General features: G+C 38.2%; 1 protein-coding gene across 1 annotated transcript in view; it reads right to left on the reverse strand.

Annotated features, from left to right (window-relative positions):
- The window catches only part of LOC108972912 (regulating synaptic membrane exocytosis protein 1), a 164,699-nt gene that overhangs the window by 130,389 nt on the left and 9,537 nt on the right, over nucleotides 1-24,773 (reverse strand). The window contains exon 2 of the mRNA XM_018939805.1: nucleotides 17,282-17,393. Coding sequence (XP_018795350.1) covers nucleotides 17,282-17,393 — 112 coding nt within the window. The remainder of the gene's footprint in view (nucleotides 1-17,281; nucleotides 17,394-24,773) is intronic.

Raw genomic sequence — 24,773 nt, forward strand, 5'->3', positions numbered from 1 at the left:
TGTGTATATATGCTTGGCGTGGAGTGTGTGCCATCTGCAAAGAAACGCGCAGGAAATTACTCACAAAACATTAGCACACTTTAAGGCGCATAAGCCTACCTACCGTGCAGTGAGTGTGAGCCATATAAATGCTATAGATTACCCGGCGATAAGCGGCATTAGGCTCATGTGATTACAATGGCATTGCTCCTATTCAAATAAATATAATTATATATTGATTGATGGCTCGTTGTGTATGTGTATGCGTGTATGGATTTATAGTACATATGTATGTAAGCGTGTTTGCGTGTGTGTGTTTTCGTGTTTACATAACGTTGTTATCGCGTCTATTTTCGTCACTGGTGCGCATGCATAATTGAAAAGGCACATATGTGGATCAAAGCAAAGTGAAAGCGATATGAATTTGCTGCTCGAAGGCAAACAAAAGGCAAATGGTATAAAGTGTTTTCTCTGTTCCTTTTTCTTTGCCGCTTTCTTCCATTTCATTCTTGTTCGTGGCGTGTGCTGCCATACTGATTACTTTTATGATAGTATGATCTATTTACTTGAATTCTGGTTGACCCATTTTTATGAAAGGTCATTGGGGGAAAAATTGGCTTGATAAGGCTTTTGATAAGCAAGTGGTTTCCTCAATACCATTTCAGCATTACTCCCTTTAATTAATGTAAAGTGCTTTGGTATCCCCGCAATACTAATACGGCTGTGTAAATTGACGTTGAGCAACACAAAAAGCTCCGTCAGAATCGGGAAGGACCTCTCCGAGCCGTTCGATACCAAACGAGGTTTCAGACAAGGCGACTCTCTATCRTGCTACTTCTTCAACCTGCTGCTGGAGAAAATAATTCGAGCTGCAGAACTTAATCGAGTAGGTACCATCTTCGATAGGAGGGTACAGCTGCTGGCTCAACACCCGCGCCGTCACTTCTGCTTTCTCCAGACTAGAAAAGGAGGCGAAGCAAATTGAATTGCAGTGAACGAGGGCAAGACGAAGTATCTCCTGTCATCAAACAAACAGTCGTCGCACTCGCGACTTGGCTCTCTTGACTCTTGACAGTCATAACTTTGAAGTTGTAGATAATTTCGTCTATCTTGGAACCAGCGTAAACACCACCAATAATGTCAGCCTGGAAATCCAACGCAGGATAACTCTTGCCAACAGGTGTTACTTCGGACTGAGTAGGCAATTGAGAAGCAAAGTCCTCTCTCGACAAACAAAAACCCAATTTAACTCATAATTCCCGGCCCGCTATACGGTGCAGAAGCTTGGACGATGACAACAACAGATGAGTCGGCGTTGCGAGTTTTCGTGAGAAAAGTTCTGCGAAAGATTTATGGTCCTTTGCGCGTTGACCACGGCGAATATCGCATTCGATGGAACGATGAGCTGTACGAGATATACGACGACATTGACATAGTTCAGCGAATGAAAAGACAGCGGCTACGCTGGCTAGGTCATGTTGTTCGAAAGGACGAAAACACTCCAGCTCTGAAAGTATTCGACGCTGTACCGTTCTGTATTTAGTCTACAAATGCGTTTTGCTTCAACTCTCGGTATCTATCCCATCACGCACGTTTTGGCTTTACCAAAAATCAAAGGCTTCATTTACAGCTATACGTAAGGGACTTAAGATGATGTCCCACAGTTCCTTTATTAATTGCTTATGAGTGCCCTCAGAGATCAGTCGTGCAAGTCGTGCAGAAAATCGTTCGGCTGTCTGCTGTGATTGCAACTTTCCGACGTCGAACCTTTATTGTGTTTGTTGACGTGAGTGTTTTTGCTGAAGGAAGATCGTTGTACGAGTCGATGCTAGGACCTCGGAGCGTACGCACGTCTAAAACTCTGGAGACTTGTCTTCGCAAATCACCGATTTGTTGCCGACCTAATGGTTTCAGTCTTTGTTCCGTTCATCACACGGCGGTGATGTTAACCTTTACTCTTACGAGGACATCAAGCATCTGAGCAGTGGTACCCTTCCAATTAAGGGACCGGACTTTACAGGTGATGCCCTTAAATCGTAATCCTTATCGTGTTTGTCATGATTGTCATCAAAAAGGGTTCTTTCATCCGAGGTTGTCGACTAGGATTTATTGGGAACATTTTATTTTATGTGGCGGGGTTCCAAATCAGCTCACAACCCTGAGAAGGAATGGTTCGATTTCTCACATTGGTCTTCAAACTCACTTTTCGCCTTCAAACGGATGTTCTTTGGTTGCCTAGAGGTTACTTGGTCTAATACCAGAAGTCGTGAACTGCTTGAGCCGTATGTAAAAGAATCGTTTCTGGACACTCCCAAATGAATGACGCTCAAAGATCGTATTGTAGCATATAGCTGTCGTATCACCTCAACGATCAGAATCAAGTCGTTGTATGAAAACCATTATTCTTAAGGGTGTAAAAGCTTCGCTGTGGCCGTATTTAATGTTTTTTCTTGTTTTACCAATCATCGATTCTGGTAGTTAATAGTTAGACTATCCGAAGTGTAAGAATTGAAAGTGAAGAGAGTAATATGAGTATTTTCTTGAATATTTAGTATAATTAAAGTTGAAGAGATATAAGGTTTTGTTTGTATTAATGATGCAGTCGAATATTGGATGACATCCTTCTCGTAAATTTTGACTGAGAATTATAATTTTTTTCTCTGACGGCAGACAGTTACACATCCTCCGAATGAATGTCAATTTTGATTGTATTCTATTGAACTTCAACATAAAAAAACAGAATACAGAGAATTTCTCTGCAATGATTGGTTAAATTTTTAGGAGAATCCACATTTTTTGTATGCAAAAGTCAAAGGACGTTGAAGGGGTAACACCTCTGAAAAATGAATGCACAACACTTAGAATTCTTGTGAATTTCCTTTATGATACTTCTTCATATTCATATGTCAAGTATTGAAATATATTCAAATTGGAAATGCTTATGAATATATAAGTGCAATATAAGTTGTATGACAAGGAATTCTTTGGAACTTGTTCACTTGGATTTTCGGAAATTCTATTTGTAGAGCGATGATTCGTTTTCATTTAGTTCATTCAGTGCTACAGTAGAAAGTTATATGGCAAAGTTGTAGATAACGAAAAGAGAGAAATGTTTAGGAAAAATTCAAATAATTCTACTATGACTGTTATTTGCTTTAACGAATTATCCTAGTCACAGAAATAGATAAAGTCACCCATATCACAGTACTATACATAGTACTTCATATCGTCACTTAAAATGCAAAATAAGGTATAATCAAAAAATCTAAATTAAGGTTTTTATTGCTTACGATTCACTACTTCATATTAGATATTTCAGCTTATGCTGACAGATATAGCCAATAATGAAAACTCAACTTTTGTTTCAATATGAGTGGTTGCTATTAAAACGTTTTCACTTCGTCTATAAAGTTATGAAATGTGATGTTACGTTATTTTGCATTTTAGGTGAAAATATATAAAAAATTTGTGCTCACATATGAGCGAGCAAACATGCACAACTTGTCGCAGTGCATTCACAAAAGTTGTTTGTTGTGTTTTGTTTAGATTTCCTGACTTTTTTCCATTTATTCCGACACTCTTCAGGGCATTGGTTTCAGTGGTGTGCACACAAAGGTTGCTTTCAGCCGGACGCTTCCAGCAAAAACAAAGGTTTACACCTGTTGGCAAGGCAAGCAACCAAAGTGTGTTTATCTTGCTCGTGTTTGCAATGAATAAACAAACAACAAAAACATGGATCTGTGTAAAGTGCAGGCGCTTGCATGGAAGTATGTGCTTAGAGTGTGTACAGTGCATATACTAAGGTAAGCAAAAATTTCTATGCAATAGCTATATAGCTGCCCTCTTATAAGTCAAAACATTACTGCAGTACAGTGGTAATCCGGTTCCCATATAGTAACTCGTCTTTGTCAAAATGCTCACGCATACATATATCTATATCTACATTTAAAGTGCGTGTGCATAATTTTTTGTGAAGAAAATTTAAGTCCCATTTGCTGAGAGCAGATTACTTTGTTGGATATTTGTATTTTTGTTATTTTTGAAAGACTACATTTGAATGTCAAAATTGTGTCAAAAGCTTCAAAACTGAAATGAGTCTGCAAGTACGTTTTCGGTTCAATGTTTTTAGCATTAATATTTTTTCTGTAGACATGCACGTGTTTGAGCGACAAAGCTTTGCTATTTTTAATGAAAATCTTGCCGCTTGAACAGATGATTAAGGAGACCAAATTTCTTTTTTAAATTTTTAATATTTTAACAGAAAAACTTGCTCTACAAGTATATATGAATGTGAAAGAAAAAAAATGCATTAGTGCCGTAGCAATGTGGCTTTTCTGCTCAAAATCAATAACTTACATTACTTGGGTAGTGGAAGTACTTGGAATAAAGTGAAAAAGAAGCGACCAAGGAAACCCACTTCATAGGACGATTGTGTCCTTTGTAGAGTTAGCATGGCGAATGCGTTTCTACTTCCAGCCAAATGATCGGAAAAGTAAATTCAACTGAGCAACGAAATATCAACGCGAACCATCAGCTATCGCCTTCTTGATAATGGACTACCAGGATGCATTTCCATTGCAAGAAAAAAACCACACGTGTCAAACAAAAACTTAAAGCGACGAATTTAATTTGCAAAGGCGCATGTCAGCAGTCCCTTACATATTTGAAAACAAGTACTATAGTGCAAAGAACCAAGTTCAATTTGTATGGGTTAGAGGGAAAACAATTTGTTCGACGCCCATCAAACAAGGAACTGCACTCTCGATACGCTTTAAAACCGGTTAAGTATGGTGAAGGAATTATTATGGTTATTATCATTCTCGTGGCACGGTATAGGTCCTCTTCGACGGATCACTCAACGAATGGACCATTATTTGTACAAAGATAAATTATCGAGCACAATGAAGCCTTTAGTCGATGAACAGCTGCCTGCACCATACTGCTCCAGCACACTGCTAGGAGTGTTAAAACACGGGTTTAAGCCTACAAAATTTACTTTTTGTTGTAATCACACAACTCGGGACGTGGTTGTATACTTCCCATATAACACATATAAATTTCATTTGATTTTTTCACTTTCTGGTGTACAAATCATGAAGCAATCAATTAACAGGATACAACTTTGCAATAATTCCTTTAAAATGTGCTCCTTTATGGCCAAAAATTGCCTAAATACAACACAAACTCTTCAAGCCCCTAAGTACCGAATATCTATGGTTGACTTTTGACCGAAAATATCAGTGAATGCATGGGATATACCAGTACAATAGAAATTACAAAAAAAAAAAAAAAAAAAAAAAAAAAAAAAAAAAAAAAAAAAAAAAAAAAAAAAAAAAAAAAAAAAAAAAAAAAAAATAATAATAATAAAATATCCGTGTATCAGAAATGGGTTGAGTTGGGTCAATACTGCCCTGAGCCCCTTTACACGTAATGTACAGTTTTCCGACCTTCCGAGTGACTTTACTTCTTATAATTAGTTTATTAGTATGTGGTATTGGGAATAAAGATAAAATTGGACCGATACTTCGCCGTCTCCCGTATTCTACTTCTACATTATATATTTTAATTTTTTTAACAAACCTTATGTTTCTGTTAGTGTATGAGCTATATGTTGTGTATGTACAGTTGTCCACAAAATAATAGGAGTGCCAATATGAAAAATGTGTGGGAACTTTGTCTGACGTACCCCTAACTCAGAATATAATCCCCAGTTTACCAAAAAAACCGTTATACGTTTTTATACGCCAAATCATGGTATGCGATCGTTTTTCACATTGTGGTGTTGGTCCAATTCACTTAATTAAAGGCATCTTGGACCAAAAGGCATATGTTAAAATATTAGATGAGGTAGTGTTGAAACGTGCTTCATGGAATGCGCCATGGATAAGAGTATATCAACAGGATAATGACCCTAAACATACTAGCAAATGCGCAAAAAAATGGTTTAAGCGTCCCCTAACGCAGTAATGTAAGTCATTGATTTTGAGCAGAAAAGCCTTGAGGTGATGTGGTGACCTGCTCAGTCTCCTGACATCAACTCCATTGAAAACCTGTGGACAGATATCGAGAAGAAAGTAGCTGAAAAACAAATCAATTCGAGAGATTTATGGCAAGTAGTGAAAGAGGCTTAGTAAGGAATACCAATAATACGCTGCCAGTATCTCATAGACTCCATGCCTCGGAGATGTGATGCTGTGTTAAAAAATCGAAGTTATTCAACGAAATATTAATTACTCTAATGTTCTGTGAAATTTTGGAAGCATTATATATTAAAAGTACAAAATGGTCTCGTATTACATACAATACTCCTATTTTTTGGTGGAAATAGTTTTTTAGTTTACTTGATATAATATAAACTGCGATATAAAATTTTGTTTATGTCTAAATAAAATAGATGAAGTCTGCAAATATTAATAGATTTTTGGCAAATTATATTGTGCAAAAATTTTGAAAAAAAATAAAAAATTTTTTTGTCAATGAAAATTGACAATTCGTTTTTCTCATGTGATCACTCCTTTTTTTTTTTGTGTACAACTGTATATATAAAATTGCTTGAATTTCGATCCACTGATTGACGTTTTACACAAAACCACAAACCAAAAGATGGTGCACGCGAATGATCTGTGTAAAGTGGATGTGGAGTGGAGCTTCAACGGAAGTTTTTGGACCGATTTATGAACCGAATGAAAGCGGTGGTAAAGTTGTCTGAGTTTTTCTTCGAATTCGACAATGTTCCATAGAAAGGAACTTAGCATCAAAGAAGAACAAAGCACTAATAATGGCACCTATTTAGGAGCCAAGTTAAAACGTACTACAAAATCGGTATCAAAAAGATGGAAAATCAATTTAAGCGTTGCTCTCAATAGTAACTAGTATATTAACTGAGATAAGAAGTTTCACCAAAAAATATATTTTTCTATAAAAATATGCAAACTTTTCTGCTTTCTATTTACTTATATTTTCTCTCAAGTGAATTTCTGTTTCAAATGAAAGAAAAATTCACAAAAATTACAAAAAAAATTGTAATTCTATCAAAGAAAATTGAAACTTGAAATTCTACAAAATAAAGTCTAAACGACAAGCTGTCGTAGATATGTTTCGCAAGATATGTGCCTGCACTGAGTGGCCCAACAACTATGTTGCAACAACTGGTCGTTTAGAAAAAAGGACTGTTTGATAACCCAATGACTTTGTGCATAATCTTTGCGGTAACATTAATTAAAACTGTTTCTATATAACTAAAACTATTGAGCAAATTGAAAAGTAAAATAAATTCAGTTTAAAAGAATTATTATGACAACCACTCTTAAAAGGCAAAGCCCAAAACGTGGCTTTACAGGAGGATTTGCGGCTAAATCCGAAGGAAATACAAAATCCTTCAAAGGAGGCTGCTTTCGATAAATGGGACACAAAACTCACTCTCAATGGCCGCACCAAATACCTTGGGGTAGTCTTCAACACTAGTGCATGAGAAAACTGATGCTACGCAGCGATTGTAAAACCAATTCTACTCTACGGTGTAGTAGTGTCGTGAACAGGTAGACGGAAATCTGCCTGCTGAAAGTCAAAGGATATTAGAGATCGCTGCTCTGTGCATAAGAGGAGCTTTGAGAACCACTCCGACGGCGGTTACTGAACACACCTGCCAACTATAGATCTTTCGCTCAAAGTTGCGTGGCAAAACCGGCGAGGACTGCTGTCTGCAGGAGAATTCACATGTAGAATATTCGGCAATAAGTCGGTGGGTAAGCATCGACTATATGATTCCCCCTTTCCAATTGGAAAAGAAGGTCCAGAGTAAATATAGAAAGTGATGGTTTAGAGTTAAGGTATCTTCATCGCGCACAACACAATATACATATATGTATACGGATGGCTCGAAAGTGAAGGACGGAGTTGGTGTGGGGATATACTGTCCAGAAATAGGCGTAAGGTCGGACCACTGATGTATGTTTCAAGTAGAGGTATTGGCTATTAGGAAAGCAGTGGAGCTAACATCTGATGCATCAGCATGCAACTCGAAAGTTACCATCTACGTGGACAGCCAAACAGCATTCAAGAGCGTAACCTCGTTTTTCATATTGGTCATTTTGGAAATGTTTTCTGCAGATACGACAACAACAACAACTCGCTGAGTACGCGAATAGTATGAAGGATATTTTTAAGGGCACGGAAATGTTCAGTGTGAAATATTATTACAAATAAAGAAGAAAAGCTGTTATCAAAAGCGACTGACTCACCAACCGCCTGTGTAAACAAGTGAAACATTTTCAAAGTGAAAACAGTCGCTGGGAAACGAAACACGCAAGCGAAATCAAGCAAATGACAAAAAGTTTAGTCAGAGAAAATGAAATAAAAGAAATTGCATGCCACGCGCGGTTGCACCTTCGGTGGCGCAGCTGAGGTGTAACATATTTTTTGACAAAGCGAGAAGCAGCGCCAAAAGCAGTTGCAGCAAAGTGTGGAAAAGTGCAGAAGCAATGTGCAACGTGCAACCTGTACGTGTGTGTGTGCTGTGGCGTTGCACGAATGCACACATTAAAATCACATTCCGCCGCCGCTGGCAAAAATTCGCTGACACAGTGTTGCCACAACGAAGAATTTTTTGTGCAAATAAAGCTGCAGTTGACACTGCTGGTTTTGTTGTTGCTTTTTCAATTTGTTGTTTTTGTAGTTGCTTCGGTTTTTTATCAAGTCACTGGGGTTGCATATGCGCTGGCTCGAATGGATAATGGCAGCATAAATGTCAACTGCATGTTGACTTACAACTATATTGTTGGTGTTTGCATAAGTGTGGGTGTATGTGTGTGCGTTTGACTTTACTAATAGCGCCATCGCAGGTGAGCTCGCGCCAACAGCGCGTAAACGCTTTTGCGCAGCTTTAATAGCAGAAATTAATGTTGTAATATCATGTTCCACAAAGGACTTTGTTGAAGTCCATGTGATTGCATGTCACTGTATGTAGAGGGGGTTAAATTATATTTATATACTTTTTTTTTCCGAGGCTAAATGTCAACGTTATGTTGAACATATGTCAAAAGGGTTCATAGTCTCGATTACCGAATATTTGTCAAACTGTGCCGGCTGTTAGTTAGTAGTCAGACTGTCGTGGTATAATATTAAGGCGCTTTTAGTAAATTGATAGGGAGTATTTTGAGTGTGATGAGTCTGATTATGCCTTACGCGCGACTCTTGCGATCACACTTGCTTTCGTTTTTTGAATTCTCACTTCGACCAAACGATTAACAGCAGGAGCATTCTCTTCTCCTTCAACTACAGAGCTGCAAAACCTAAAACCAAAATATCCAATGAGCGTTGATTCTAGGAGGATCGAACTTCTTCGGCATATACAATGTTAAACAACTTCCGTTTATTAAATAAAGCCAGCACCAGCAAGCAGTGGATAAAGAAATCAAGCAATTAGCTCTTAGCTATTATTTTAGAATTGTAGTTTGGTTTTTACCGAAATATTTTAAAAATGGAATACGAGCAATATCGGCCCAAAATATATGGTCCAAGATTCGATGTATGTTATTAAAAGTCTCAGTAGAATCATAGAGCATTTAGGTAGTGTAAATGATGTTTGTCGCTAAAAGCAACAGAAAACCTTCCAGAATTAATTTAGAGGAATGCTACTGAGATGAAATCTTCGAGCGGATAAAAATCAAGGTTCGTTTCGATCAGTCAAAACTGGTATCAGTCAAAAAACAGTTTAAAGAGTTATAACGGGCTAAACTCAAGCGTCAGTGACAGGCTGTGCGAAAAAATGAAGATATTTCTCCCTTTCTTAGACCGCGTGAGCCTTATGCAGCATCAGAGAAAACTATAGACACAATGTGTGCCGCGTTTGACGGCATTTAAGTATAGTCTGAAGGTATGTCTGCATTTCTACATGTCTGTCGACGAAATATGCCACACACTAGGGGCCAAGAACTTTTGGAAAGGGTAAACTTCACCAGGTGAGCTAACTCTTAAGAAGATGAAGACTGCTATAATATATCGAAGACAACAGGTTATCTATTAGGTGCGCAACTAAGTTATCGCTGTTTGTGAAAAGATGTCTCCAGCAGTTAACAGGTCAATTGAAAAGACTACGGTCTACCATAGTAAGCCATATTTTTTCGCAAAATGCGATTTTTTTATTCAACATAGTTCCCTTCAAGGATGATATACTGATTATATCGACCCTCCAACTTTTCGATACCAAGTTTGTAGTGCGATTTGTTCTCTGTTTCAAAATATGCCTCAGTGTACGAAAATTTTTACGGCGAGCATTATTTGAAGATCCGAGAATAGCCAATAGTTACTGGATACAGATCTGGAAAATACGATCCACTCGGGTGAGTATCGATTGGACTACAAAGTGAAATGATGGAAGTATGCTTCATCCATTGTCACATATCGACGCAAGAATTCGTGGTTGTTACGCTTGAATATCTCCAATCACCTCACTGACTCATCACTCTTGGTTGTTTTTGGTCAAAAGTAAGCTCGCGCGTTACTTCCACTTCTCATTCCAATGAGTCGTTCAACTCGCTTCCACTAAATTGGGGCAAATGACAAACAAACAGTTTTAGTTGCTTACACAGTGAAACTGCAGACCGATCAAATTTATTGATTTTCGAACGTACAAATTCAATTGTTTACTTGCACAGCAACATTGCAACCTAATTAATTTTGATTTGTATATAATAACCAAAATTCATGGGACACTGCAACAGTCATGCGATACTTCCGTTTTTGTTTATTTTAATAATTTTGGTGCAACGATCGATTTCGTTGACTTAATTGATTTCACAAATATGAGAATGAGTTCAACTGTTCAAAATTTAAGGACCATATAAATATAAGTAGTTTTTAATGAATGTATTTAGTTCTTAAGTACCAACCGAAATGTAAAGTTCAATAATAAAGATTTTCAAAAAAAAATTGTAATCGTTCGGCATTTGTTAAGAAAGTCGCGTGGCACCCACCTTGCACAGACTTTTCTTTTGCTCAAATATTCGTCAATAATATGATTTACCACACACGCACAGTTGATATCCTTAGTGCGCCTGCTATCTCAGGCAACTTCACTTTACGGTCTTCCTAAACTATTTTGTGCGCCTTTTTGATGTTTTTATCGGCAACAACCTCTTTTGGGCTCTTTGATGCTCATTTCAACATGTCTACACTTAGCATACCAATACATGATGGCTGAGTTTCCTAGGGCAGTGTTCGGAAACTCAACATGCACACAATTTTGCTTCAACTCTATTTGTTCCTTTTTCCCTTTATGTTACAATAACAAAAATTGCTTCATTCCGACAGCTTTCTAATTTATAATACACGCGCCTTTGGAAATTTAGGGTTAACTTAAAATTATATGGACTTAATTTTAGCAGCGCTATCAGCTCCGGGACTTTTCAATTGACATTTAGTGATGATCGATTTTGTTACATCTAAACCTTGATAAACTTAACCTAGACATATGAAAGAGAAACTACGTTTCCTCATTAGTAATTTTCCTTATGTGTCATATAATTTTGGTTGTGCGAATGTGTGCTATTTTTCGCAAATAATCACCATTGACGAAAAGTGTTCACTTTCTTCTTTCGGTCAAAGAAATTGGCGGCTTTTGCACTTCGGGAACTCCAAAAAGTTGACGGCGATGCTGCTCTTAGTGAAACAAAGTGTCGCGATTGGTTTTGTCGCTTCATAAACAGCGATTTCGATATAAATATCTGTCCGCGTGAAAGCAGGGCTTCGCAGACGATGGAATGTAGACGTTGCTCGACGACGATCTGGGTAAAAAACAAGAAGAGCTTGCTTCAACATTGGGAGCCCCACAAAACCATAAAAAAGAGACTACATGCAATGGAAATTATTCAGAAACTTGTATTCTTTATGACTATAATACCAGAGGAGGCACGAAAATGCTGCACGCCCTCTCATGTACATGTAGGAATTATATCACATTACAACCCTGACAACTACCGAACGCATTGCAACCATGGTGACGCTGAAAAGCAAAAAGTGAAGAAAAAGAGTGGAGAAGAGGTAAGCGACGACGACGGACCTTGCGAGACGAGAGTAATTTAATTATAGAAGCATTCTAAATCTACATTAGTGTTCTAAATCTAAAATGTGTATTTAACATAATAATAAAACCAAATGTTAATAAATTGAACTAAAGAAAACTTCAACGAAATTTAAATAAGTCAAATAGTGCATTTTCTCCACATAAACATTACCCAGATTTTGCATCATTCGATTATTATTTGTTCCGTTCGATGGAATATGATTCAGAACATGGCTGAGAAGCACCGGTGGACCCACAGACTGATTCCGGACATATCCTCTCTGGACTATAGATCATAGCTCTCGCTTTTCAAGTGTAAGGAAAAAGCTGAAAATCACACTTGGAGATCTCACGTTAGAAAATTTAACTGCACTTATGTGTGAGTCCTCTGGTAAATGGAAAGCTGTCAGCGAAGCGGCAGCTCCAGTTATAACAAGATTGAGATATTTACAAAAGTCAGTTAGTCCATACAATAGAGGAGAATTTAATGTCTTCTTCTCTGCCATGAAGTCGTACTTTGCCCAGTGGTCCTCGGGGGGAGAGACATAATGTTTCGGAAACATCGACTACTATCCTACTACTATAGAAAAACGCCTCAGAAGCAGTTCCACTCATAAGATCATATAGAAAAATTCCTTGATTCTTAGATGGTATCACAAGATGGACAATTTTGCTGTAATGGTATTCGCTAGAAAGATCTGAAAAAGTTGTGAGCAGCGATGAGCTTCGACTAATTCATTTTGTAACCATTTCATTACAATGAAATTACGTTTTCATTAAACAAAGAGCGTTAAGCACCTACTACATTCCAAAAGTTTTGACTCATGTAATTTTTTTTTTTTCGAGAGGTAAAATTGGAAAAGTCGCTAGTCAGACTGAAAGTTTCGTCGAATGAGAACGTTGGCGTCGTGACGAAGGCATATTTTAGACAGAGTAAAGAAGTTGGATCATGGCTGGGCCAAGTATTTCGACCTAAAAGCGACTATATTGCGAAGTAAGTCTCCAGTTTTCAAAACTTCCGTTATTATTTTGTAGACTGTCGCTATGTTTTGCAGTCTTTTTGGAGAGATTATGTATACCCCTTGAGTAGAAGTTTGTCTGGAACAATGGACACAGTCTGGACTGCATATTTCGTTGTAGTTTTTGATTGCAAATTTAATAAAAACCTCATAGCTCCTCACCTAAAATCGATCTAATGATCGGACTAGCAACTTTTCATTTAATTGAAACTAACAACAGCACTTAAACTGCAAAATTATAACGGACTATTTAGTTGCAAAAGGCAGCCACATTACTACTCACTCAAATTAAAATAAAGAAAAGTTCGCAAAAGCTAATGGACCTGGCATTATGCAACATTTGCATACTTAAACACACGCACACATCCACCGACACACGACACATTTCTAAGTACACATTAACACACACACACACACATGCAAATAAAGTCATGCAAAACGGCGTAAAAAAGTCCATAGTTGCTGCACAATAGGTGTCACAGCTGCATGTTGCACATACAAAACACTACCGTACACTTGCAACGTCGAGAGTTAGTTTTCATGTTGCAACTTTGCAGTGTCAATGCGAGTCAATGTTAATGGCGTAAGTGTTCGAAATGTTTGCAATGTGAGTACAGTTTGCTGTTGTTGTCACGCTGCCAGTTCGTTGTTGCAACTTTGTCAACTCTGTTTGCAAAGTGTCACAAATCGATGTCATTAGATTGTAACTGTAATTAAATTTCAAAGCCATTCTATGGCAGAAATGAAAGGAGATTGCGAGAGAAAGACTTGTAGTGCGAATATGCAAACGCCGAGAGGAGGCGAGCTGAAGTGCAACATTTTTTTTATGGCAGCGAGTGGAGCGGAGACTATGCACAAAGTGTCGTAGAAGCGAAAATGTTAACACTGCGTGTTTAGAAATTAGAATACCCTTTACAAGTAAAAAAGTTTCCGGGGAGGCACTTGGTTATCAACACTTAGTTTGCATGGCAGCTATATGCTATATTAGTCCGATATTGGTTGTTCCAACAAATTGGCATCATCTTCGAGAGGAAGGATGTATGCAAAATTTCAGATCGACAGACGGACTGATGGATGGATAAATAAGCACAGATATCAACAGAGCTAACCTTTTAATGACAGCCTCTTGAGAGTTGGATAAGTCTCAAAAAAGGCGGATCTAGCAAATATCTATGGAAACAAATCGGATTCCAATACAATTTTTAAGATCAGGGGAGTATCGCTGGATTCAAGTATCTGCATATATACATATAAATATATATGTATATATATATATCTTCTATATATCTTTGAAGTTACCGACTAATGCTATATATTCAAGCTGACATGCAGGGGACTCCAGAGTCAACATCTACATAGACAGTCAAGCAGCAATCAAGGCAGTAAGCTCGTATCGCATATCGGCCAGAAGTGTGTTGGGAAGCAGGGCAGTAGTGGAAAGTGTTGCCAGAAGTAAGCAACTCCACTTCTACTTGGTGTCAGGCCACAAAGGCATCGAGGGCAATGAAACGTGAACAATATTGGGAAATCAATGCATTGTCTATTTCCGAGGGTTTTGACAAAAGCGTGGTACAGAAAATCAAAACCCGATGGAGAGATCTACCTGGAGGCCAAAATGCAAAAAACGGTAAATCGTAAGTACACAAAAATCATATTGGTACTCGATAAAGGAGGCTGTAAGAACATGATGGAAATAATAAATGCTCAATGTCTGGTGGCGACACACGCACGCAGGACGGGGATGACAAATCAAGAAGACTGCAGGAAGTGTGACATAACTCCAAGGACATCATTCACTGGCATTAAGTAGGTGAAAATGTTAATTGGTCCACTGTAAATGACTTAAGTGGTTGCCTGAAGTCAGTTACGTTTGGCGTCTTGTCGGTAAGGTATACAATGTTGCCGACGTAATGAACGAATGCTCTCTTAATATTCCCCGGAGGTGGTTCTGCTTCAAGCAGTTGACCAGTTTGGATGGTTTCTGCGAAAATATCCTAATAGAAATGATATGTTTAGGCATTTTTTGTGTGTTTTAACGGAAAGCTTATCTCTTTGATGGTGGAAATTAAGAGGCACCTTGTTATTATACGGATTTTTGTGTTATGAAAAGTCTGAAATCGCTTCATTTGCCTCGTACTATATCCATTCAACCATACCAGTGCTGCTGATGGCTATGCACTTTGGTAACGATCGCGGTCGAATGCGGGGTGAAAGAAGACATGCCGTCGAGTGCAACATTTTAAATTTTAGGGCTGCTATCAATTTTAACTACACTTGCTGCAATTTAAGAACGTATAGACTGGGCTCTCGTTCAGTTCCTGAACATGGTCACCGTGGATGTAGTAAGGAGCTGATAAGACGCTTTGCAGGCAATCATTGAAAAAATCGTAGATACCGTATAATTATCAGAGTTCGAGGTTATCAAAGAGACTTCAATACCCAGGAGTACCCGCTGTTTATTTATTCTTAGCTTTGAATTATAATTCTACTTAACTTTAGAAACTCATACCAAACTCCCACCAAGAATGTCCAGTTGTAAAAGTACCGCAACAGTTCATGCGACAATTATGAAAATTCGCGAAGAGAGTAGAAATTGGCCACGAATGATTGCCCAGTTTCTATACCAAGAGCACCTAGATGGAAGCGTGAGAGATTATTAGGTATAAAGTTATATACTACATTCGATAGATCGAGGAGCTGTACGAGATATACGACGGCATTGACATAGTTCAGCGAATTAAAAGACAGCGGCTACGCTGGCTAGGTCATGTTGTCTGAGTGGACGAAACCACTCCAGCTCTGAAAGTATTCCACGCAGGACCCGCCGGGTGAGGCAGAGGAGAGAAAGACCTCCACTCAGTTGGAAGGGCCAGGTAGAGAAGGACCTGCCTTTGCTTGGAATCTCCCATTGGCGCCGCCTTGTGAAAAGAAGAAACTTCTAGTATCTATATAAACGGTCAGCGTGACGAGCTGAGCTGATTCACTCACAGCCTTCTGTATTTCCGTCTGCATATACTCGAAGTAGTCTCTCAAGTTTTGAGATATCGGTCTAACATTTCACTTGGTAGCTGCTTATTTGCCGGAAATGTTGAGTATTCGCGACTTGCTTTCCATTCTCTGTTAGACGAAGTTAGCTTAAAAGGTCGATCGTAAGAAGGATCTCATTTGGACAGCTTGGAACGCCGCTCCGTTCTGATACATATAAGATTCTATATACTGAACCACAAGGCTTTTACAGAATGAACAAATGCTTTGAGCCTGCCATAAATTTGTTGAGACCTCAAATATCAGTTGTCTTCTGGTTCGCCGAAGATAAGAGTATCAAGATGTTGCAGTCTCAGTCATTCAAAGGCTGGGCAATGGAGGAGAAAGTGCTCAGATGATTCCACCTCATACACACTCCTTGACCAGCTTTGAGCGCACAGTTAGCGAGCATCGTCGTTCTGCTGTCGGAGTGAATGTTCACCTTGAAGAAAGAGGCCGCAATTTGGAGCGAAACGTCTACTGAGCAGCCATTGATGCCTAAAAAACACAACAGTGATGCGGTAGGCTAAAGCTAAGATTGACGGAGAGTTCCCTCCTTGTTTCAGTCCATCCGTGAAACGTCTCACAGCGCATCTTCATTGGCGTCTCCCCCCATATACAACCATACAACTTTTTACATTACATACATTTGAGGTGATGCAATTTTAGTGTAGAGAAGATAATCTATGGTTATATTGACTTCAACAATAACACAAAATCGGTTCGAAAGTACTACGAATAACACAAAATAATAAAAATAAATATAGCAGACTGGTAAGTTTCGAAGTTCTGCCGGGATGCCAGAATTCAGCTTGCTTTTAAGTGAATAGTTACGATTCGAAAAATTAAAGCAGATCGTAAGATCGTACAAGAGTCTGGGAAGAATGCTATAAAACCAATGTATTTAAAATAAGATTTCTATAAAACATATATGTATATACAAATATTTTCAGAAATATATTCCCCGATGGATTATTTTCCATACTGGCTAATAAAGCACATAAAAACCATTTTTCAAACTTCAATTTTTTAACGCATTCCTGAGAGTAGTTAAATTATATTCCTTATTTCTGCCAAATGCTGTCTGCAATTTTACTACTACGTTCATTTTCCAGTTGAGAGTATATTCTCGAAAGTTTAATATTCAACTAATTTCATATCGCCTTTCATCACTGCTACACCGAACAGCGATACTCACCTCTATCCTGCGCCGTGAGCAAGGACGACGACAGTGTCTGCTTCAACTTTCCGAAAGTTCCGCCAGCGTCGGGTTGATTTTGTGTGGATGGCGACTCATCTGTGGCGACCATCTGCGAGAAACGAGAAGAGCAAGGAGAAAACGGAAATGAGTAAGTGCATGAAACGGCAAATAAAAGTAAAAATCGCAATTTTTTCGCTTTTCAAATTGCAAGTAATTGAAAAATGTGATGAAAAACGCAGCAAACTGCGACTGCGACTGTCGATGGTGATGGTGCTGGTGCTGGTGACGAGATGATGTTGGTGTACTTCTGTATTTATGGATGTCTATATACTTTTATATATTATTTGCAATGTATATTTGTTCTTTTTGCACACATTCGCACATCACGCATATTTGTTGCGCCGCCACAGGTGCATCATTTTAATTAAATTCCTGCAAAATATCCACCGCACCACTCACAGCTCAGGTGGCCATAAAAATGCTATAAACTCGAAGTGGAATTTTTGCTGCCAATCAAAGTGCTAGCGCAAATATCAAGCGGGAAAATGCTTTATGAGTGCTGCCACCACACACATACACACACACACACACTCATCGAGCGCCGAAGTGGCAGACTGGAAGGTAACCCATTGTTGCTTCACATACTGTATATATATGTATACTTACACTGTATTCTATTAACTGATTTTTATTTTTGTTCCTTGTTGTCTTTAATGCATTGTTCGCTATTTTGTTGCTTTTGCTTTAGTGGCCATTTGCTTGATTTTTATTTTCCTTGCCTTCGCCAAGCAATCGCAAATACACCTGCGCTAAATTAACTCAGCACACACCCACACACACACACACACACACATAACACCTTCGCGTATGTGCCCAGCAAACCTGCCATAAACACGCCAGCACATAGAGCCAGCACATAGCCAGGCAAAACTCGAACACCATAAATAGCACTAACACACCTTTAACTTCACACAAATACACTTACGCCCATCCTCAGATACATTCGCAAAACACATTTGCCTGGTACGCAACTCTTTCCTTTACCAATACACCCATTAAAGTACAAATACTTTGTGGCTAGATAATAGGATATTTTATGGCTGCTAAAGGACAGCTTTTATGATGCAATAATTTGGGTTGAGAAAAACACACAAAATTAAATAAATAAAAAAAGGGAAAAAATGTGCGGAAATGAACGGAAATGTTGCGCACATTTGTGTGGCAAGTATAGGTTAGCGATGGAAGCATATATGTTCGAATGTGTGTATGTGCGCTAATAGAAAAAAAAACTATAAATTTCGTTGTGTCTACAAAAATCTGGTACGCACTTAGATTGTCTATAAATAGCACAAGGAAAGCAAGAAACGGATTTTATTTTTTCAAGTTTGGTGACGCATGGGCGCATGGGCACATCAACTCATTTTTGACCTCTTCCACGCGCTAGATTGATTAGATGTGGACAATACAACCGTCGACATTGTAGTAAACTTGTGTTCATATATTAAAATGTCAAGGAATGTGATTCAATATCTAATGGAAAAAATTTTCCTCTCCACACAGCGCTAGTGATATACAAAGGAAGATGTTGTCGGTTTTTAGAGATGAGAAATATCACTTATCTCACCTATCATCAAGTATATAAAAGGATCGATTATTCCTTCAAATCGCGATAGCCCATAACTTTGAAAATAATATACCTGAGTGTTAAATTAATACCACATATAGTTTTTGAGTTACAGCCCCTTGTAACCACTCATTTTAATCAGTTCAATCAGTTCATTAGGCTTCAGTGTTTGGTCCGGATTTTTCCAGTCCCCGAAATACTTTTCATAAGCTCTTTTTGGGATGGCTTTCATTTCCTTCACCGAATTTTGTGTAATTTCTCCGTTCGACCGAAAACGCAATTTCATTTGGGGAACAAGAAAAAATCAGACGGATTTAAATATGGTGAATGCAGTGGTTGATCGATGGTTTTCATTGCGTGTTTGGCTTTAAATTCGGTCACAATCGTAGCTCGATGAGAGTTTCGAAAAAATTACCATCACTTTGATTTTTCAGCAGCTTTGGCATGTTTTTTCTGGTTGCGGCTTATTTTTCCCCTCCATTCTGATCATTATTGACTTCTTTCAAAGTCAAACTCATCGGATCGGAATTCGGACGATCTAGCATGTCCAGAAAGACCTATTTACGGTACAATTTTTGAAAAAAGTTTCGCTGTATTGAAAAGACTTGAATAAGTAAGCGTTTTATACCCAAAATATCCTGATGATCTTCAAGCACCGTTTCCTGCACTTTTTGAATATTTTCATCCGTTGAGAAGGTCGAAGTACGTTCAGAACGAGACATGTCTTCAATGATTCCTCTTGAGGACCAAAAAGCCTTGAGGGCTTTTTACCACTGAATGACTGTAAGTCTTGTCCAACATTTTCAATGATTCCGCAAACGAAATTTGATTAGAAATATAAAATGTGAGACAAATTCTTTGTTCGATTCATTGTAAAAATTGTGGTGTACCAACTTAAGCAGCTGCTGTAAACAAGCTGGTTGATTTAGTACTTAAGGTCCTACCAACTTAGCAATGAACTATTTTTTATAATCCTCTGGATAATAATAATTTTTTAGAAGGCACATGCCTTTCTTCACTTTTAGATCTTGTTTGAACCAGTTTCCTGGCACTACATTTTTTCAAATTTTTGACAATTTATCCGGATTATTAGGGAGATATTTTGACATAACACTCAATTTGTTCCAATGTTTTGACTATCAACGCAAACCCAGCTTCAATTTCTAGAGCAGTTTTAACATGATATACCTGTTCCCAAAAAATAAGGTGACATTGCATTTATCCCGAAAATTCTTTATTCTTCAATTTCATCCCCTTCAAATTAATCCCCTCCCGATGCAATGCACTTATGCCAACGGATTTTCCAATCTTCGAAACACTGGTTGTAGTCACATGGATGGCCTTCAGTTCCGTCTTCGCTGCGGCTGAGTCTCCTCTATCGTATAAAAACGGTGTCCCCGGAGCGGTCTTTTGAGTTTGGTGAACAGCCAGAAGTCGCACGGCACCAGATCAGGTGAATATGGTGGTTGCGAAATGATATGGGTTGAGTTTTTGGCGAAATTATCACGAATTACGAGGGCAGTATGGGATGGTGCATTATGGTGGTGTCAAAACCAAGAATTGTCTTTCCACAATTTCGGCCTTTTTAGGCGGATACGTTACGCAAACGACGCATAACGTTCAAGTAGTATTCCTTGTTGACTGTTTGATCGGTTGGAAGGAATTCATAATGCACAACACCACGATAATCGCAGAAAAAAGTCAACGTGACCTTGATTTTTGAAGGACTTTGGCGCGATTTTTTGGGACTCGGCTGTCTTTTGGCACGCTATTCGCTCGATTGATCGGTTGTTTCAGGGTCGTAAGCATGGATCCGAGTCTCATCGCCAGTTATAATGCGTTTCATGACACTCTGGTAGTCGGAAAACTTCATTTCACACACTTCAACGCGAAGTCTTTTTTCCAAAAAAATCAATGTTTTCCTTCAAAATGGTATTGGCTGAGCCTTTCAATATGCCAACTTCATCAGCAAGGTCTCTAATTGTTATTCGACGGTTTTTCAACACCAAATCTTTGATTTATTGAACGTGAGCTTCGTCGATTGAGGTTGATGGTTGCCCTGGACGCTCTTCGTCTTCGACACTTTCACGTCCGGCTTGGAACTCACTATACTACTTGTTTTTTTTAGACATAGCCTCATCACTCAAGGCTTTCTGCACCATCCTCAACGTAGCATAAAATTGATTCCGTAAACAAAATTTAATGCAAATTCTTTGCTCAACGAATTTCGACATCGCAAAAGACGAAAACTCACTTTCATCTCAAACACTAATGATATTTTGACATGAAATTTGACATAAATGTGACTGACAGTACTACCAACCTAAAAAAAATAATTCTCCAAATCCTTCGACGCGCGCAGTTTAAATTCAAATGTCACCTTATTTTTTGGGCACAGTACGCTTTGAAAAATTATTATATTATTCCAAACTTGCTCATGAATTACATCACTGAGTTCATTTTGAGAAGAAAAATTTGGTGTTTCATCCGCTTATTCCCATTGGGTAGACTGTATATCTGGAAATTACACTTAATTTTGTTTCTGAATAGCCTATGAAAATTTCTTTTGGAACGGAAGGGAGATTTTTATTGGGTAGAACTGGACAGTTCATAGACAGTAATTCTATGGAAAATCTTAAAATTTTTCGCATATTTTCGGAAAGGAACCTTGGTATGGTAGTCATGTGACGATTTCACACGCGAAAAAGGTGACTCAAATAGTGCAACGAGATCACTATTAAATTGCTTTAATGGCGTTGCACCTCTTCACTTCTGTGCGGAAAGTATTAAAGCTGGGGCAAAAGTGTACGAGCAGACTCTTTAAGAAGACGTGGTAAAGCTATCACTGCACTCTTCGATGGACAGCTTTGGATTTACCAGCAAGATTATGCTCCAGTGCATAAGCCAAAAACCACCCAACAGTGGCTTAAAAGCCATAATCATTCCTGCTTTCATAGCTGCAGACAACTATATGTTTTATGGTCAGAGTTGCAGGCATGGCTTCTCGAACACACCACGGAAATTGGGAAAATCTGAAAAAATCTTCGGTTCGAGCAGTCAATAGAAACTGTTCGTACAAAACAAATGTCGTGAAGGTCCTTTTAAAACAGTTGTTGTTCCGGAAACTATTGATGATGTGTGCAAAGTGATATTGATAGAGATAACTATAGGCATTAGTGCGACTAACGCAAATTCAATATTGCATGCATATTTGACCGTTAAAAATTAGCTCATGTTGGATACCACACATTTTGTCAATCGCTTAAACCACCAAAAAAAAAAAAAAGAAAAAAAAAAGGCTCTTCTCGAAACAAGTCTATGATATCGTGGCAGGTGACGAATTCTGGATTAATGCGTCAGAGCCTGAAAAAAAAACAGCACTGAAGTGAATGGCTGTTTCAAGATGAACCGAAGCTAAGGAGAGTTGTTCATGCACGAAGCACTTGCTAACTTATATAAGCGTATTTTTTGAAAAAAAAAAAAAAACTGGGCATAACGATCAAGTCGCTGCCATATCACTAGATCAACTCAGAAGAGGGCTATTCGTTGTTACTTGTCTTTCAAGAAATCGGGAGTATCAACCGCCGAAGACACATCACTTTTCACCACGACAATCCGAGCTCTCACACATCGGTTGACACAACTGCGTTTTTGAGCACTTAAAACATCGATTTGATGAGTCATTCATTCCAACATTTTATTCGAAATTAGTACCATAATTCATTACTGTTCCTCATCCCATATATTATATTATTTCAATTGGCCAGCGATACTTATTCTTATATTATTAAATACGTTATTAAAAAAAAAATCGTTCTTTAATGCTTTTTTATCAGAATTTTTAACCGAACAACACTCAGTACGAAATATTCCATTCTAAATGGCAATCCAAAGAACACCCTTTATTTGCATGAAATATGAAAATGTGATTCAATTCTAAAAGTGTATAGCTAAAGTCGCTTAAGCATACGAAATTAGTTAAAGTTTTATCTCTATAAAATTATTAGTTATTAGAAAAGCTGTTAGTGCGGCCGCAGCTATTTGAATATTAAATAAATAATAAATAAAGCATAAACCTAAATATTACAACGAAAGGCGTAAATGCTTAGTATTCATGGAAATATATATAAACGTTGCGCACAGCGAGCATTTCACTACTTTTCCAACCTACAACAACAAAATTAAAGCCTTTTTCTAAGGAACTCAGCTCATTATTAGAGAGACCACAGGCGCCGTGGCGTATACGTAATGCTGTCCCATGCGACTGAGCTTGAATATGCCAACCTAGTATTTACATACTCTCGTGGTTGAAGTTGTGGCAGCTTGCGTTCGCAGCTGTGTTAGGATCAGTTTCTTTTACATTTTTGAGAGTGCAGCCACTAAAGTTTGTTGCTCGCATATAAAATGCGGATGAAATTTTGTTTGAAAAGCCATTTTACTTTCGCCTGCTTCTCTTGAGCTTACCTCGAAATTTACCCTCATAATCCACTCAACACCTTTGCATATTTAACGCAAACGTTTGACAGTGTTTACTTTGTTGCAAACTTCTTCTTGTTGGTCTTGAGCATTTACTTACGCTCGTTGGCTCGAAGGATGGAGTGAAGAGTTGGAAAATGTATGGCATGTAAATAGCGACTAATTCTAATATTAAAGTGTTTTTAAAATTACTTTTAAAAGTAACGGAATAGTTTACTCAATATTTTATTGCAGAAAAAATGTTGTTCGGCCTATTGAATTGCCAGAGGAGGGCTTATACACCTCGGTTAGAGTCTTTCATGAAAATTCGGCAAGAATATCGGCTGAATTACAGATTCAGTACGAACACCATAAGACTCCGGAATAAGAAGGCAGATGAGAGCAAATAATGCAAAATAAGGAGAAGGGTGCTGAGGGGCTTACTCAGCTGCCTTGCTTGGGGAACGTTACTCCATCATTAACCGAAGAGCTCTTGAATGGATTATTGACGGAAGCAATGTATACTGATGGGTACTTGCGACAAAGTCTCACTGGGCAGCATACTCTAATTGGAGAACTTTATCGCTGAGGAGTGTCTTCGTAAGAGCACAATGCAATGGTATGCAAACGCTTCGAAAAAAATAAGATGGTATTGTGAGACCGTGGACAAGTTTCCAAGCATCTTTCAAGCTGAGGTCTATGCCAGTAGCAGATCTGTAGAGATAATTAGTGGGAAAAACTAGCACGCGGAACGAATTGCTATACTTAGTCATGAGGCACGTCAAGCAATCTTGTGCAATGCCAACAAATCATACTATTATACTGGAGTACAAAACAATGTTTTACAGGGTTGCCACTAAAAATAATATTTTAGGACCATGGATGTCAGGTCTTAGAGGCAGCAACGGAAATGAGTTAGCTAATGTCAAATCGGAAGATACTGCGGTAACTATTTCAGTCCGATAAGACCGAAAGCGTTCTTTGCTATTAGCTACACATTACGAATTGAGCTATGAAGAGAGAAAAAGACCAGTAAAAAACGAAATTGGAAATAAATGACTAGCCTTCGACAGGCCAATCAGTTTCTGTGTAAAGTTCGATGTAAAACGGTTCAAGAAACTAACCACACATCCCAGAAAAAATTGAAGGCAGCTTGTGAAATTTTATACAAGTTACTGCAGATTGCGGTGTCATTTGCGCAGAGGAAGGTAGTACTTGACGAATCTGTGCCGCTTCTACTACCTAATTGTAGAAATAACCAAGAACTTACTCCTGGATTATGTTACAATCGCAAGGAGAACGAGGCAGGATATTGAACAAATAAATCGCAGTGAGCAGACAGACTATCTAAGGGATTTACTAGTCGAAATAAAAATGTTGTACTACCAGCATGAGCAAAAATTCGTAAGA

The sequence above is a fragment of the Bactrocera latifrons genome, unplaced genomic scaffold, assembly GCF_001853355.1.
Source record: "Bactrocera latifrons isolate USDA-ARS-PBARC rearing strain unplaced genomic scaffold, ASM185335v1 scaffold_44, whole genome shotgun sequence".
Taxonomy (NCBI): domain Eukaryota; kingdom Metazoa; phylum Arthropoda; class Insecta; order Diptera; family Tephritidae; genus Bactrocera; species Bactrocera latifrons.